The sequence below is a fragment of the Sporothrix brasiliensis genome, assembly GCF_000820605.1.
Source record: "Sporothrix brasiliensis 5110 chromosome Unknown Cont17, whole genome shotgun sequence".
In the NCBI taxonomy this organism is placed as follows: Eukaryota; Fungi; Ascomycota; class Sordariomycetes; order Ophiostomatales; family Ophiostomataceae; genus Sporothrix; species Sporothrix brasiliensis.
Window position 1 is genome coordinate 3,187,624 of NW_024467136.1, and position 12,615 is coordinate 3,200,238.

General features: G+C 57.8%; 4 protein-coding genes across 4 annotated transcripts; 3 read left to right on the plus strand and 1 right to left on the minus strand.

The window, feature by feature from the left end:
• Window positions 1-1,938: 1,938 nt before the first annotated feature.
• On the plus strand, window positions 1,939-3,454 carry SPBR_02748 (beta-glucosidase; the record flags this gene model as incomplete). Its single annotated transcript, XM_040761051.1, has 2 exons — window positions 1,939-1,982; window positions 2,065-3,454. The coding sequence occupies 2 exons, from the start codon at window positions 1,939-1,941 to the stop codon at window positions 3,452-3,454; spliced, it is 1,434 nt and encodes a 477-aa protein (XP_040620935.1).
• Window positions 3,455-4,343: 889 nt separating this feature from the next.
• Window positions 4,344-6,342, plus strand: SPBR_02511 (AMP-binding protein domain protein; the record flags this gene model as incomplete). The annotated part of the gene is made up of 2 exons (XM_040760814.1): window positions 4,344-5,468; window positions 5,560-6,342. 2 exons carry the CDS (start codon window positions 4,344-4,346, stop codon window positions 6,340-6,342), a joined length of 1,908 nt encoding a protein of 635 aa, XP_040620936.1.
• A 549-nt stretch (window positions 6,343-6,891) lies between these two features.
• Window positions 6,892-9,660, minus strand: SPBR_02325 (uncharacterized protein; the record flags this gene model as incomplete). The annotated part of the gene is made up of 2 exons (XM_040760628.1): window positions 6,892-8,618; window positions 8,664-9,660. 2 exons carry the CDS (start codon window positions 9,658-9,660, stop codon window positions 6,892-6,894), a joined length of 2,724 nt encoding a protein of 907 aa, XP_040620937.1.
• Window positions 9,661-10,740: 1,080 nt separating this feature from the next.
• On the plus strand, window positions 10,741-12,327 carry SPBR_02714 (uncharacterized protein; the record flags this gene model as incomplete). The annotated part of the gene is made up of 1 exon (XM_040761017.1): window positions 10,741-12,327. The coding sequence occupies one exon, from the start codon at window positions 10,741-10,743 to the stop codon at window positions 12,325-12,327; it is 1,587 nt and encodes a 528-aa protein (XP_040620938.1).
• Window positions 12,328-12,615: the final 288 nt, after the last annotated feature.

Here is a 12,615-nt window from a genome sequence, read left to right on the forward strand (position 1 = left end):
GACGAAAGGGTTATTTTGCATGAAATATATTGAGGTAAAGGATGCGGTAGATTTTCGTTAGTATTTCGAGTTGTCCAACATGGAATCGATTTGCAACAGTATTTGTTCCACTTTTACGATGCTGCTGATGTCGAGGTCCATGGCCAGCGCTCGCACTCTCTCCGTCGGCAATGTGTCCCGGCCTCGAGTTGATAGAGCTCCATAAAACATAAAACAGGATCTGGCCTGGCCAAGCGCCGGTGATCTGCCGACTGGCCGCCGGGCCCAGGCCAGAACGTCCGTCGGCCGCCACGGGACGCGGGAGAGGTGAGGGTCGGTTGGTGAGGCGACGAGCGTCTTAGTGGAAGCACGATATAGCCCGTTCCAGGATGGGCGGCACCACGCCGCCTGATATATGGGCGATACTCCATGCGTGATAAGCTCCTGTTTTCCCTGCGTTCCCTACCTCTGCTGCATTTCCTGCCTTGGCATTTTCGCTTAGAGTGCACTCTCCTTCTCGCTCGTGCTATTTTGGCGTAACGGCACTTTGTGCAACTCTCCGTAGCTTCCGAGGCTCTAACGAGCTTCCTCCTTGGTTCTCCTAGGATCCCACCACACGCCCATTTGAGCCGCATTGCACGAAATGCTTTGTGGTAAGATACTTTGCGTGCCACTCTCCTTCCAGTGCCCGTAGTATCCCATTTTGCACCGCAACGTAAATCTCGCCGACTTTTGTGGCTGGTCACCCGTGCCGGCAGAGACTTGTTCCGCTGAATGCACCTTTGAGGGCGCGAAGTCTATTCGCGTACTTTTGTGCGGCAAGAACATCACCAAAAGGGAAAACAAAACGTCCGCTACGAGGACGGCAGGGCTCCAAGCCTTGGTTTGCGCAGCTGGGTCGTCTTCCGTTTTTGCGTGCAGTTTGGCCCCAACGTTGTTGCCCAGGCCGAGATTCAGGCGGCGGCCCGCGACTCCGCCAGTAGCGTCGTTTAGATCAGTGGGTGAGAAGTCGGCGAGGCGTGGGCTCTCCAGCACGACAGAGGACACTGACGCTGTGCCCCCCCCCCCGCGGTGGGGGTTCTGTTAACAGCAACAACAACACGCATTGCTCCACAGACGGAGCCCCTCCTTCCTGCTTCGCTCTTCTAGCCTCGCTCTTTCCCCTCACGAGCATATCCACTATTTTATTCGATTGTGGAAGATCCCCTTTCGAAAAAGGAGGCCATTCAAGACGCAACCGTGACGGAACAAGGTGCAAATAGCCCGGCTGCCGCGCTCCGATGGCTTGGGGCCATGCCAACAACGTGGCAGGGGTGTGTCGCGTTAGCTCGTCAGCGATGCTAGCTTCTCCAAAATGTGTCCCCCCAAAATCAACGAAATCTCCAGCAGCTGTTCGGTGTCGACGGTCCGGCACGGTAGAACACAAGGAAGAATACGAACCAAGCAGAGAGGACACTGCACTCTGCAGACGATTTGCACAAGATACATGAAACCGGTATGTATCCGTCCAACAGCCCAGGCCGGGCCCTTGGTCCCGTTCCCACAGGATGGGGCCCGCCCGCCAAGCAGCAGCATCATGTGTTCTGCCCTCCCGTTTACCGCTGCGCGTGGATGCACCTAGTTTGCGTTTCTCCCGTTTCCATTTTAGTTTATTGCTGTGCTTTCCCGCTCTTTTGGTGTTTTTTTTGTTGCATTGACGGTTGCACTGTCTTTTGGTTGGCCCTGCCCTCGTTGTCTATATAAGATGGCGACCGCCAGCACCTAGCTCGAGGTTGGCCGGCCTCTGCTGCCTTGGCGTCTTGTTGATGCTTCCTTTTCATTTTGTTCCATCCTGGCCTGGCTTCTCTCGCCGTTCATTATACCCCACTTCCAGTCTTTCTCTTTCTTGCCCAATTGGCATCCTACCGACACCTCATTGACCCCTCCGCCGCATATTTGATCAGTCTTCTTTCCACCGAAATGTCTCTTCCCAAGGACTTCCTCTGGGGCTTTGCCACCGCCTCGTGTGTACCCTTTCCTCGATTTTTTGTTCTTTTACCTCTTCTGCGCGTATATGTTGCTAACCTGTGTGTCTTCTTCGCGTAGCTACCAGATCGAGGGTGGTGCTGACCAGGACGGCCGCGGGCCGTCCATCTGGGACACCTTCTGCGCCATCCCCGGCAAGATCGCCGACGGCAGCTCGGGCGCCGTTGCCTGCGACTCGTACAACCGCTGGCGCGAGGACATTGAGCTGCTTCAGAAGGTCGGCGCCAAGGCCTACCGCTTCTCCATCTCCTGGTCCCGTGTGATCCCCCTCGGTGGCCGCAACGACCCTGTCAACCAGAAGGGTCTCGACTTTTACGTCCAGTTCGTCGACGCGCTGCTGGCCGCGGGCATCACGCCCCTCGTCACACTCTTCCACTGGGACCTGCCCGAGGGTCTCGAGCAGCGCTACGGCGGTCTGCTGAACCGCACCGAGTTCCCCCTCGACTTTGAGCACTACGCCCGCACCGTCTTCGCCGCTCTGCCCAAGGTCAAGCACTGGATCACCTTCAATGAACCCTGGTGCTCGTCCATCCTCGGCTTCAACACGGGTTTCTTCGCCCCCGGCCATACTTCGGACCGCACCAAGTCGGCCGTCGGCGACAGCGCTCGCGAGCCTTGGCAGGTCGGCCACAACATTCTGCTGGCCCATGGCCGCGCCGTTCGTGCGTACCGCGCCGACTTCAAGCCCGCCAGCAACGGCGGTGAGATTGGCATCACCCTCAACGGCGACGCCACGTACCCGTGGGACCCCGAGGACCCTGCCGACGTCGAGGCCTGCGACCGCAAGATTGAGTTTGCCATTTCCTGGTTCGCCGACCCCATCTACTTTGGCCACTACCCCGAGTCGATGCGCAAGCAGCTGGGCGACCGCCTGCCCGAGTTCACCGAGGAGGAGCGCGCGATCGTGCAAGGGTCCAACGACTTTTACGGCATGAACCACTACACGGCCAACTACATCCGCCACAAGACGACGGAGCCCGCCGAGGACGACTTCTTGGGCAACTTGGAGACGCTCTTCGAGGACAAGAACGGCAACAGCATCGGCGAGGAGACGCAGTCCTTCTGGCTGCGTCCGCACCCGCGCGGCTTCCGCGACCTGATTGTGTGGCTGAGCCGCCGCTACGGCAACCCCAAGATGTACGTGACCGAAAACGGCACGAGCATCAAGGGCGAGAACGACCTGAGCCCCGAGGCCGTCGTCAACGACGACTTCCGCGTGCGCTACTTTGACGGCTACGTGCGCGCCCTGGCCGACGCCGTGCGCGAGGACGGCGTCGACGTGCGCGGCTACATGGCCTGGTCGCTGATGGACAACTTTGAGTGGGCCGAGGGCTACGAGACGCGCTTTGGCGTGACCTATGTCGACTACGCCAACGGCCAGAAGCGCGTGCCCAAGAAGAGCGCCTTCTCGCTCAAGCCGCTGTTTGACAGCCTGATCAAGACGGAGTAAAGGTGCAGGGTGTTTCCTGATATACACATATATTTTGTTTAGTGGGACACGGTTCTTGGATTTGGTCAAGGATATCACGGTTATGTTCTACTTTTTCTATTGTTTTGGGTATATATTTCCCCGTTTCTTGTTGGTTATTTTCAACGACTATTTGTTTGCTTTGTCCCGGTCTTACGAACTCGGCCGGGGGCAATGAAGCAATGAATGCTCGCCTCTTGCAGCCATCCTGTGCGTTGTGCTAGTTGCGTTATCTGTATCTTGCAATATGGGGCACAAGCTTGAGCCCATCCTCAACAAACGCTCTGGCGCAGTCTGGTCCAGTTGGAGGCAGAGGCAGCCAACTGTTGGGGTCAGAGTGTGTCCCTTAGTTGACGAATTAACCCAATAATTGATAGGCAGCTCCTCACAAGCGATAGAGACACAGCCATTCCACTGGCGCGGCTACCATCCATCTCACACGCCTGTAGGATTGCTGAAAGTTATTGACGCTATCCCCACAAAGACCCCGGATCAGAGCTACCACTACGAATCGTACCACATGCCCACACAGAGCCGCCGCATTGCCGAGCGAATACCCACGTACAGCCATTCTCGGCGTTGGAGCTGTTTCGACCTCAAAGGCTCCGCAGCCGCAAGTCGCGAGACCGAAAGCATCGGCGACAATCTTTCTTTTATTTCCTCACCTTGTTTTATTGCCGATGGTCCTCGCTTGGCTTCTCCTTGGCGTTCCTTAAGTCTATTCTTTTTGTCTTTTGTCTCTCATTTCTTGTTCCCTCTTGTCCTTTTTCCCTCTCCTACTCGCCGTACTTCTGATCATCACATCGTCACATTCCGCCTCGATCAAACCATCTTCTGGTCTCCTCGCCTCTCCCTTCGTCCGCCCTACACAATGTCTGGTCCCCAGTCCCGTCTCGGGTCGGTTCTGAGGCACCTTGTTGGCGCCAACGGCTCCGCTGACCCTGCGGCAACTTCTACCGCCTCCACAGCGTCGTTGCCCGTCTTCAAGCACGTCCTCACGCCGACGACTTTCCTCGAGCGTGCCGCTGCCATCGAGCCCGATGCCGAAGCCATTGTCCACATCACCGCCAATGGCCGCACTCTTCGCCGCAATTATGCCGAGTTTGCCGACCGCGCCCGCGGCCTCGCCTGGTACTTTGCCCACCACGGCTACCGCCGCATCGGCATCCTTGCCCCCAACACCCCGGCGTTCCTCGAGACCATCTTTGCATCGGGTGCCGCAAACGCCGTGCTGGTCCCGGCCAATTACCGCCTCATCGCGGCCGACGTCGCCTACATTTTTGACTTTGCCGATGTCGACATTATTGTGGCCGACGCCCAGTGTGCGCCGCTGCTCACTGAGGGCAGCCAATGCTATGCGTCCATTCACCCGACGGTGCCAATTCTGGTCGACGACGACGTTGATACAACCCAAGGCGAGCTGCGAGGTGCCTTTGACACGGCCGTGCTTGAGGGCCTGCAGTTTGAAGCGCACCGCCCGGACGCTGAGGACCGCACCTGGGCCGGCCTGCACCGGTTTGTGGCCGCCCAGCCAGGCTACAAGCCGGTGGATGAGGATGACACCATTGCAATCCCGTTCACGTCGGGGACCACGGCGAAGCCCAAGGGCGTCGAGTATACGCACCGCGGCGCGTACCTAGCGGCGCTTGCCAACGTGGCCGAGGCAGGCCTCAACGCACAGGACGATCACAACGACAGCGGCAGTGGCAGCAAGCCTGATCGTTGCCGCTACTTGTGGACCCTGCCCATGTTCCATGCTGTTGGCTGGACGTTCCCCTGGTCCGTGTGCGCCGTGCGTGGCACCCACGTGTGCCTGCGCAAGATCGACTACCCCCTGATCTGGAAGCTGCTGCGCGAGGAGGGCGTCACTCACTTCAACGCAGCGCCGACCGTCAACACGCTGCTGTGTGCGGCGACAGAGGCTACGCGGCTGGAGCGCCCCGTCAAGGTCACTGTGGCCGCGAGCCCACCGACCGCCCACCTATTTGAACAGATGGTAGGTCATCGCCCTCCCCCCCTCTCCCGTTTCGCTATTGACAATGTTATTTTGAATGCATTGAACCTTGCTCATCTAACGCTGTGGACAGACCAAGCTGAACCTCCATCCGGTCCACGTTTACGGCATGACCGAGACCTATGGCCCGATCACCCGCGGCTACATCCTCCCCTCGTGGAACAGCCTGCCCGGCCAACAAAAGTTTGAGCGCATGGCCCGCCAGGGGCACGGCTTCTTGACCAGCATGCCGGTGCGCGTCATCAAGACCGACGAGGACAGCAACCCCGTCACGACCACCAACAAAAGGGGCGAGGTCACGTATGTCGACGTACCGCGCGACGCCCGGACCATTGGCGAGATTGTCTTCCAAGGCAACATTTGTGCCAAGGGCTACTTCAAGGACCCGGCCGCCACCGAAAAGCTGTTTGCCGGCGGTGTGCTGCACTCGGGCGACTTGGCGGTCATGCACCCCGACGGCAGCGTGCAGATTCTCGACCGTGCCAAGGACATTATCATCTCGGGCGGCGAGAACATCTCGTCCGTGGCGCTCGAGAGCATTCTGGTCCAGCACCCGGACGTGCTCGAGGCCGCGGTCGTGGCCGTACCCGACTCGCACTGGGGTGAGCGGCCCAAGGCGTACCTGACGACGAAGCCGACGGCCGAACCGGGTCGCCCCGGTACGCCTCTGGTTATTGACGAGCAGGCATTCCTGGACTGGGTCAGGCACCAGAGCGGCATCAGCCGGTTTATGGTGCCGCGCGAGATGGAGGTCGTGACCGAGCTGCCCAAGACGAGCACCGGAAAGCTGCAGAAGAATGTACTGCGGCAGTGGGCACTCAAGGGTGCACCAGACAATGTCAAGGCAGCGCACTGAGCCGTTGAGCGGGCCTCGGGTGTATACTCTTGCATTGATTGTCGTGTTGCCTTCTGCATAAAATCACGTCTTGTTTATTGCCACTATTTTTGACTTTGTCTCGGCTTGTCTTTTCTTTTGGCCTGGAAATAACGGAAAGGCCATATGGTCGTATATGCGGAGATCGGACCGATCTTAGGCCCTGATTCACAACATATCGTTTTGTTTACTTTTTTTGGATTAAATATGGATTCTTGTATAAATTGGAAGTTGCTTGGTATTATAAACAAGTAAGCTGCCATGCGGCGAAATCAGAATGGCAGCTGTGGATGAGCTGCAAGGCTGTGAAGACAAAAGCGTACAACAACGTGAAGAGAGAACAAGGCAAACACAAGAGGTAAAAAAACAGGAGAAGACAGCACTCTAACGAATAACAAACCCAAATATCCATACTGACAAGGAGTTCTTGTCCCTGGGTTTTGTCGTCATTCGCTACTTCGCACCTCAGCCTCTGACGGAGTCCGGCTCTTTTGGTTCGATCGTTGGATGGACAATACCGTGGCTATTTGTCTAAAAGAACCTGTCCGGTTGTGCCTCGGCCTCGGACTCTGTCACTGCAGCCGACGGCGGTGGCAGGTCATCGCTGGCAGTATAGTCGTCTTGTGAAACTTCAGAATTGCTTCTAGACGTGCTGTTGTTGCTGCCAGCCGTGCGACCCTCACCATTATTTGCAGTGCTCTTTCTCCTCGGCCAAAACAGCCCGCCAAGCGTCGTGCTTAGGCTGCGTGCCCGCGCGCGCGAATTCGTTGTGCCTTCTACTTTGGAAGACGCCAATGGACCTCCCGATGTCTGGACGTCGCGTCGATCGGCGGCACCGCTAGATGGCCCGGCTGTGCCCGAGGGTCCAGCCACAGACGTCCCCACACGTGTCGATGTGGCAGGTCGGGACGCATGAGGTATGCTAGGACCTGTAACGAATGCCTCCAGAGAGCCGCCATGTTGGTGGTAACGGTACGGATGGTTCTGGTTGCGGCTGTGGTTGTGGTTGTGGTTTTGATTTTGATTTTGATATTGGTATACGGTGGACGGGTGCAAGAGCCTTTCGGCGTCGTCAAGGAGCAGCTCGTCCTGCGGTACAAACAGGCTCGATCGCAAACTCGGTCGGACCCGCCGCGTGGATGGCCGGCGTACTGCCTGAGGACTACCTCCGTCGAGGTGCTGGAGGATGGTGTCGGCCACGACAGCGCTCATCGTCGATGACAAGAGGGGCGACGGCGAGATCATGGGGCTTTGGTGGAAGTATTGTGACGGCGTCTGGTGCGGCCGCAGCACAGCCGACGGTGTGACGGGCCGGTCGGCCTGTGGCGGCGCCGGTGACGAAGGTGTTGGTGCGTTGTCGCCAGTGCCAGTCGCGTGCAGGACCGCATCGGCACTTACGGGTGATGGGCCAAGGCTGGGACGAAAGGCCCCGACAGGCGTCGAGGGAGCTGCTGCATCCAGCGGCGATCCGCTCACTGGCGAGCTGAATGACGCGCTGCGCCACGGGTTTTCTAGGAGAGGTTGCGTTGGCTCCTCGCCGCCGCTCTCCTGGTCGTCCTTGTATGTCAAGTAATCACCTGCCGCGTCAGCGTCCTGCGGTGGGTGTGGCTCCGAAATTCTCGGAACAGAGGTTGCTGCCAGACTGGGCGTCGCCAGAGGTGTGCGCTGTGAGGGAACACCAGTCTCTGTTGCTAGCGAAAGAGGTCGATTGGTGAGCGTGCCGACGAAGTTGACACGGGAAGCGCGCGATGAGCGGCGAGATCCATGCCGTACCGTCGAGCGCCCGGTTGGCGTTTGTGGTGCACCGTCTTCCCCATTGTTTGCCTGCGCCGCGAGGTTGATAGACTCTCCCGGTCCGTCGGCAACGGACAGGTCATCGTCGTCATCTTCATCGTCGTCCGTGCTTGGACGGCCGCTGGTAATGACGAAGACGCCGAAAAACGTCAACAGACACCCGCCAACGAACTTGGCTGCCTGCTCGACGGTGGTGCGTTCAAAGTCGCGGTATAGGACAGCACTGCCAATGATGACACATAACGTGAACATAACAAACTGAATTGGGATGACCTGCGTCGAGTCGAAACGCTGCAGGGCCTTGTTGACGTAGCGGACCTGCATCACGGCCGTTCCCAGCAAGATGATCAAGAGAACGTAGGTCATGGGGGTGAGAAAAGCCCCTAGCAGGGTCGAGGAAAGCATGGACGAAACGCCCTTGGTGGCCAAGACAGTATAGCCGCCTGGAATTCGTGTTAGATACGCTGGAGGAAAACACAAGATTGAAGACTGTCAGTAGAAAAACTCACCAAACAGACCGACCAGCCCCAGGTCAATGAGAATGGACCGGTTGCCATACCGTGGGCTGGCCCACATCAGCAGCGCAATAAGCCCGCAGGTGACGCCCACGTAAATCTCAAAAGCCGCCGTCGTGATGGCATCCCACACGTCGTGCGGGTTGAGCTTGGTCTCTTCCTGCTTGGCGCTCAGGACGACTGTGACGGCGCCGGCGATGGCGATCACAACGCCGCCAAAGTCGCGCTTCCGAAACGACTCTTTGAACAGGATGGGCGCAATCACGCAGTTGGAAATCAACGCCACGACGCCCAACGGAGACACGATCGAGGCGGGAGCAAAGCCGTAGGCCAGGAAATTGCCCATTTCGCCAATTGTAATCAGCACTTGGCCCAGCCACCAGTACGGCGATCGCAGGTACGACTTCGACTGCAGCGAGTCGGGATCGGAGTCCGACGAGGTCGATTTGCGGCTCTCGGAGTCGTCGCGGTGGTAGTCTGCCGTCAACGGGTCGGATTCGTGTGCAGGGTGGCCGTCGCTATCCACGTCGCCCTCGTCGTCCGCCTCGTGCCCATCGCTTTCATTGTGTCGATTTTCGTTTCCACTACCACTTCCTTCCACGGCTCCATATCGTCCCCCATTGCCATTTCCATGGCCGGCTCTGCTGTCGAAACTGCCTCCCTGCCGCTTCTTCTTGTTCGTGCCCCCGTTGCCATTTGCCGCATCCCTCAGCGCCTGGCGTGCTCGTTCTCGGTTCCGCTGCTGCTCCTTATGCAACTGAATGTGGGCATAGCGCTGCACATTGAGAGCGAGAGCGATCAACACGTTTCCCACAATAGCCGTTACAATGCCGATCAGCGACGACCAGTTGCTTGGCAGCTCGCCGCCCGGTCCATCGCCAGATGTGCCGTTGTTGTTCGAGGCGTCGAAGCCAGAGAACGCTGGCCATAATGCAGGCGACAGCGGCGACGGCAACGGCAGCGGCGGAGGCGCCGTTCGTATTATGTACATTTTGTCGTCGTGTCTCTGGAAGGCTCAAACGCGCAGAATCGCGCAAGGCAACACAGCCAGGCTCAGCGTTGGAGCGCCACCGTAGCGGGTGACTATCGACAGCTCGAGGGTCGACTCGTATGCATTTGGACAGGTTTGTACGGGCGTAAAATGGGTGCACCGGGCAGAACGAGTATGTCGCAGGTCGTGGGAGTCCTTTGCACCCCCAGTCGGGTTGGTGCAGTTTAGTTCGTTGGTCGGAGTTGGACGGCCGACGTCAGAAAACGAGGCTTTTCGCGTGTCACCGTGATGCAGTCGGAACCAGCCAGCCAGTGTCCAACCGTTGGAGAGAGAGCGTAACTGTTGCTCCCCCACTGGGAGACGATCGAGAGCGAGATGGAGAATGGAAGCTCGGACGAAAGCCACGACCAGAGAAAGAGAGTCGAAATGAGTTCTCCGTGAGGTGGATTGGCAGTTTGTTGCCTATTCCATTGTCAGATACGGCCCCGTTCGGACAAGTATTCGTCATGGCAGGAGCTAATGGTAGGTGCTGAGAGCGCCTGTCGACGGCGCGTAGTTAGCGCAAGATCGTGCTTTATCAGGCACGTTTAGGGGCATATTAGGACCGCTTTAGGGCTTGCTGTTTCCTTCTTCCAGAATAAGCGGTTTTGCGCGTCGCGCCTGCCATTTGCACTGCTGGTAAGGTGTGCATGGCCACAACATAGTGGTCGGATTCCAAAAGCAGAAGTGGACCCACTTTCTCTGCGAGCCATGCCTTCCTCCCCGTTAACACCCTGGAATTTCCGTTCGACCCGGGCGCCTCCCCCGCTTTTGACTGCCTGAGACCACTGATGAGCAGAGCGTGGCGGTTTCCCAGGCCTCTTCCCATTTGCGAGTCTCTTTTCGCCTCTTTCGGGTCCTTTGATATTCATCCGGATTGACGGCCTCGACGACAACACACCCAGCACCGTTAATCTTTCAACAAGAACGCTGCGAGACGCAACCCACAAAACACAGCCATCTTCAACAACATCTCATGCCCTGACCAAATAACCAGCATTGCCCCTCCTCCTACAGACAACGTCATAGCCCACCGCCACCATGGGAGAAGACAACGACCCTCCCAAGAACCCCTTCATCCGGTGGAAGCAGCATGTCGACACGCACATCGGCACCACGCTCCACGGCTTGCTCGGCATCCCTAACATGGTATCCAAGAACCTCAACATCCGCGGAGAATCTGATAAAGGGCCCGAGACCAGCCCTACCGGCGGAACACAGCCCTCGTCGTCGTCTAACTCATCTCAATCGCCTGCACCGCCGCAAACGAACGACAGCTACCACTCCGCATTTCCACCACACTCTTCTCTTCCCTCCGACAACGACGACTCGCTCGATGGCGTCGATGCCACCCAGCTGCTAGAGTGGCACAAGTTCATCTACTACTCGCCCTACTCGCCGCTCAAGCTCCAGCAGCAACAGCAGCTCCACCTCCTCCCGCCGCCCGTCCCCCAGGACGTCCCGTTCGGTGCCGACCCGTTCGCCTTCACCTACGCCGATGCCTTTGAGGACCTGCTGCGCTCCAGCAGCGGGCGGCCGCTTCTCGACCTAGCCGACCGCTCGTACCGCAACCTTCGCTACCAGATGCGCTACGGAAGTGCCATCGAGCCGCCGTATGTTTTCTTCCATAGGATGCACAGCCAGCGTCTGCTCGACGCCTACTTCCCGCGCTCATCCGTGGCAGGTGGTAGTGCAGAGGCGGCCACTGGTGAGGCAAACACGCCACGTGACGAAGTCGTGCGCGCGGTTGCTGCACTGGCAGAGCGTGACCGGGACCTGTGGAGAGAGCAGCTGGAGGAGGAGGACGCCGACAAGAACTATGAGAATGAGGACGAGAACAAGCATGAGGACGAGCACGGGCACGAGCACGATGCCGAGCACGAAAGCAACTCTGGACAGTGGGATGACGATGCGGACGTGAACAAGACCGTCTCGCGCAGCCCATGGAACCAGACGCAGGAGACGCGGGACGCCGGGTACGGCGGCAGATTGTTTGACGAGCTAGACCGGGTCTTCCGTGTTCTGAACCGCATCATTCGCGAGGAGACAGGTGGGTCTACAGACGACGCCAAGACAGATGGCGCATCAGCGGCCGAAAAGAACGAACCCAGCGCGGAAGACGAGCTCTACAACGCAGTACGCTCGGCGTATGCCAATGCCGAGAAGTCGCTTGGGACGCTGATCAAGTCGTTCTCGAGCGGGTTCGATGCCGAGGGCCGTTGCTCACGGTCTTCCTCCTCTTCGTCCTCGTCCACGACAGAGACATCTGTTGTCCGAGGAGGAGACAACTCGGCTGCAGACGGCGATGGGCGCCAGGGTGAGACCATCCAGACGACCGAGGAGCATGTCGACGCGTTTGGTAACCGCCATGTCAAGATTACGGTGCAGCGTCTCGACGCTGATGGCAACGAGGTGGCGCGGGAGACGAGGTATACCATCCGCTCACAGACGCCACAGGAGGCTGCGGCTTCCAAAGAGTTGTATGACAACGATGATGACGAGAGCGACAATGGCAGCAAACAATCCCAGGCAGGCGAGAATATCGGCACTAATTCGAAGCCGAGCAACAACAACAACAACAACAACAACAACAACGGTACGAAAAACTCGGGCTGGTTCTGGAAATAAAGGACATGGAAAGCACAACAGGAGAAATTGCCCAGTAGGGGTCGTGGGCCTGCCATTTACTCCACTCATGACAACCTCGAGGAAGTAAAAGAATGTTTTGTGAAGGATACCCGAGGATGTCACTTTGGTTGCTTTTTTTCATTGGTTTAAATATTATTGTCTCATGGGTTTTGGATCTAGCATGGTGGTAAATAGGTTTTACAACAGTTTTGGATATCACTAGTGTTTTTTTGTATATAGCATACACACCGTGTTCGCTCTTTCATCCGTTCTGGATCGCATTTTTTA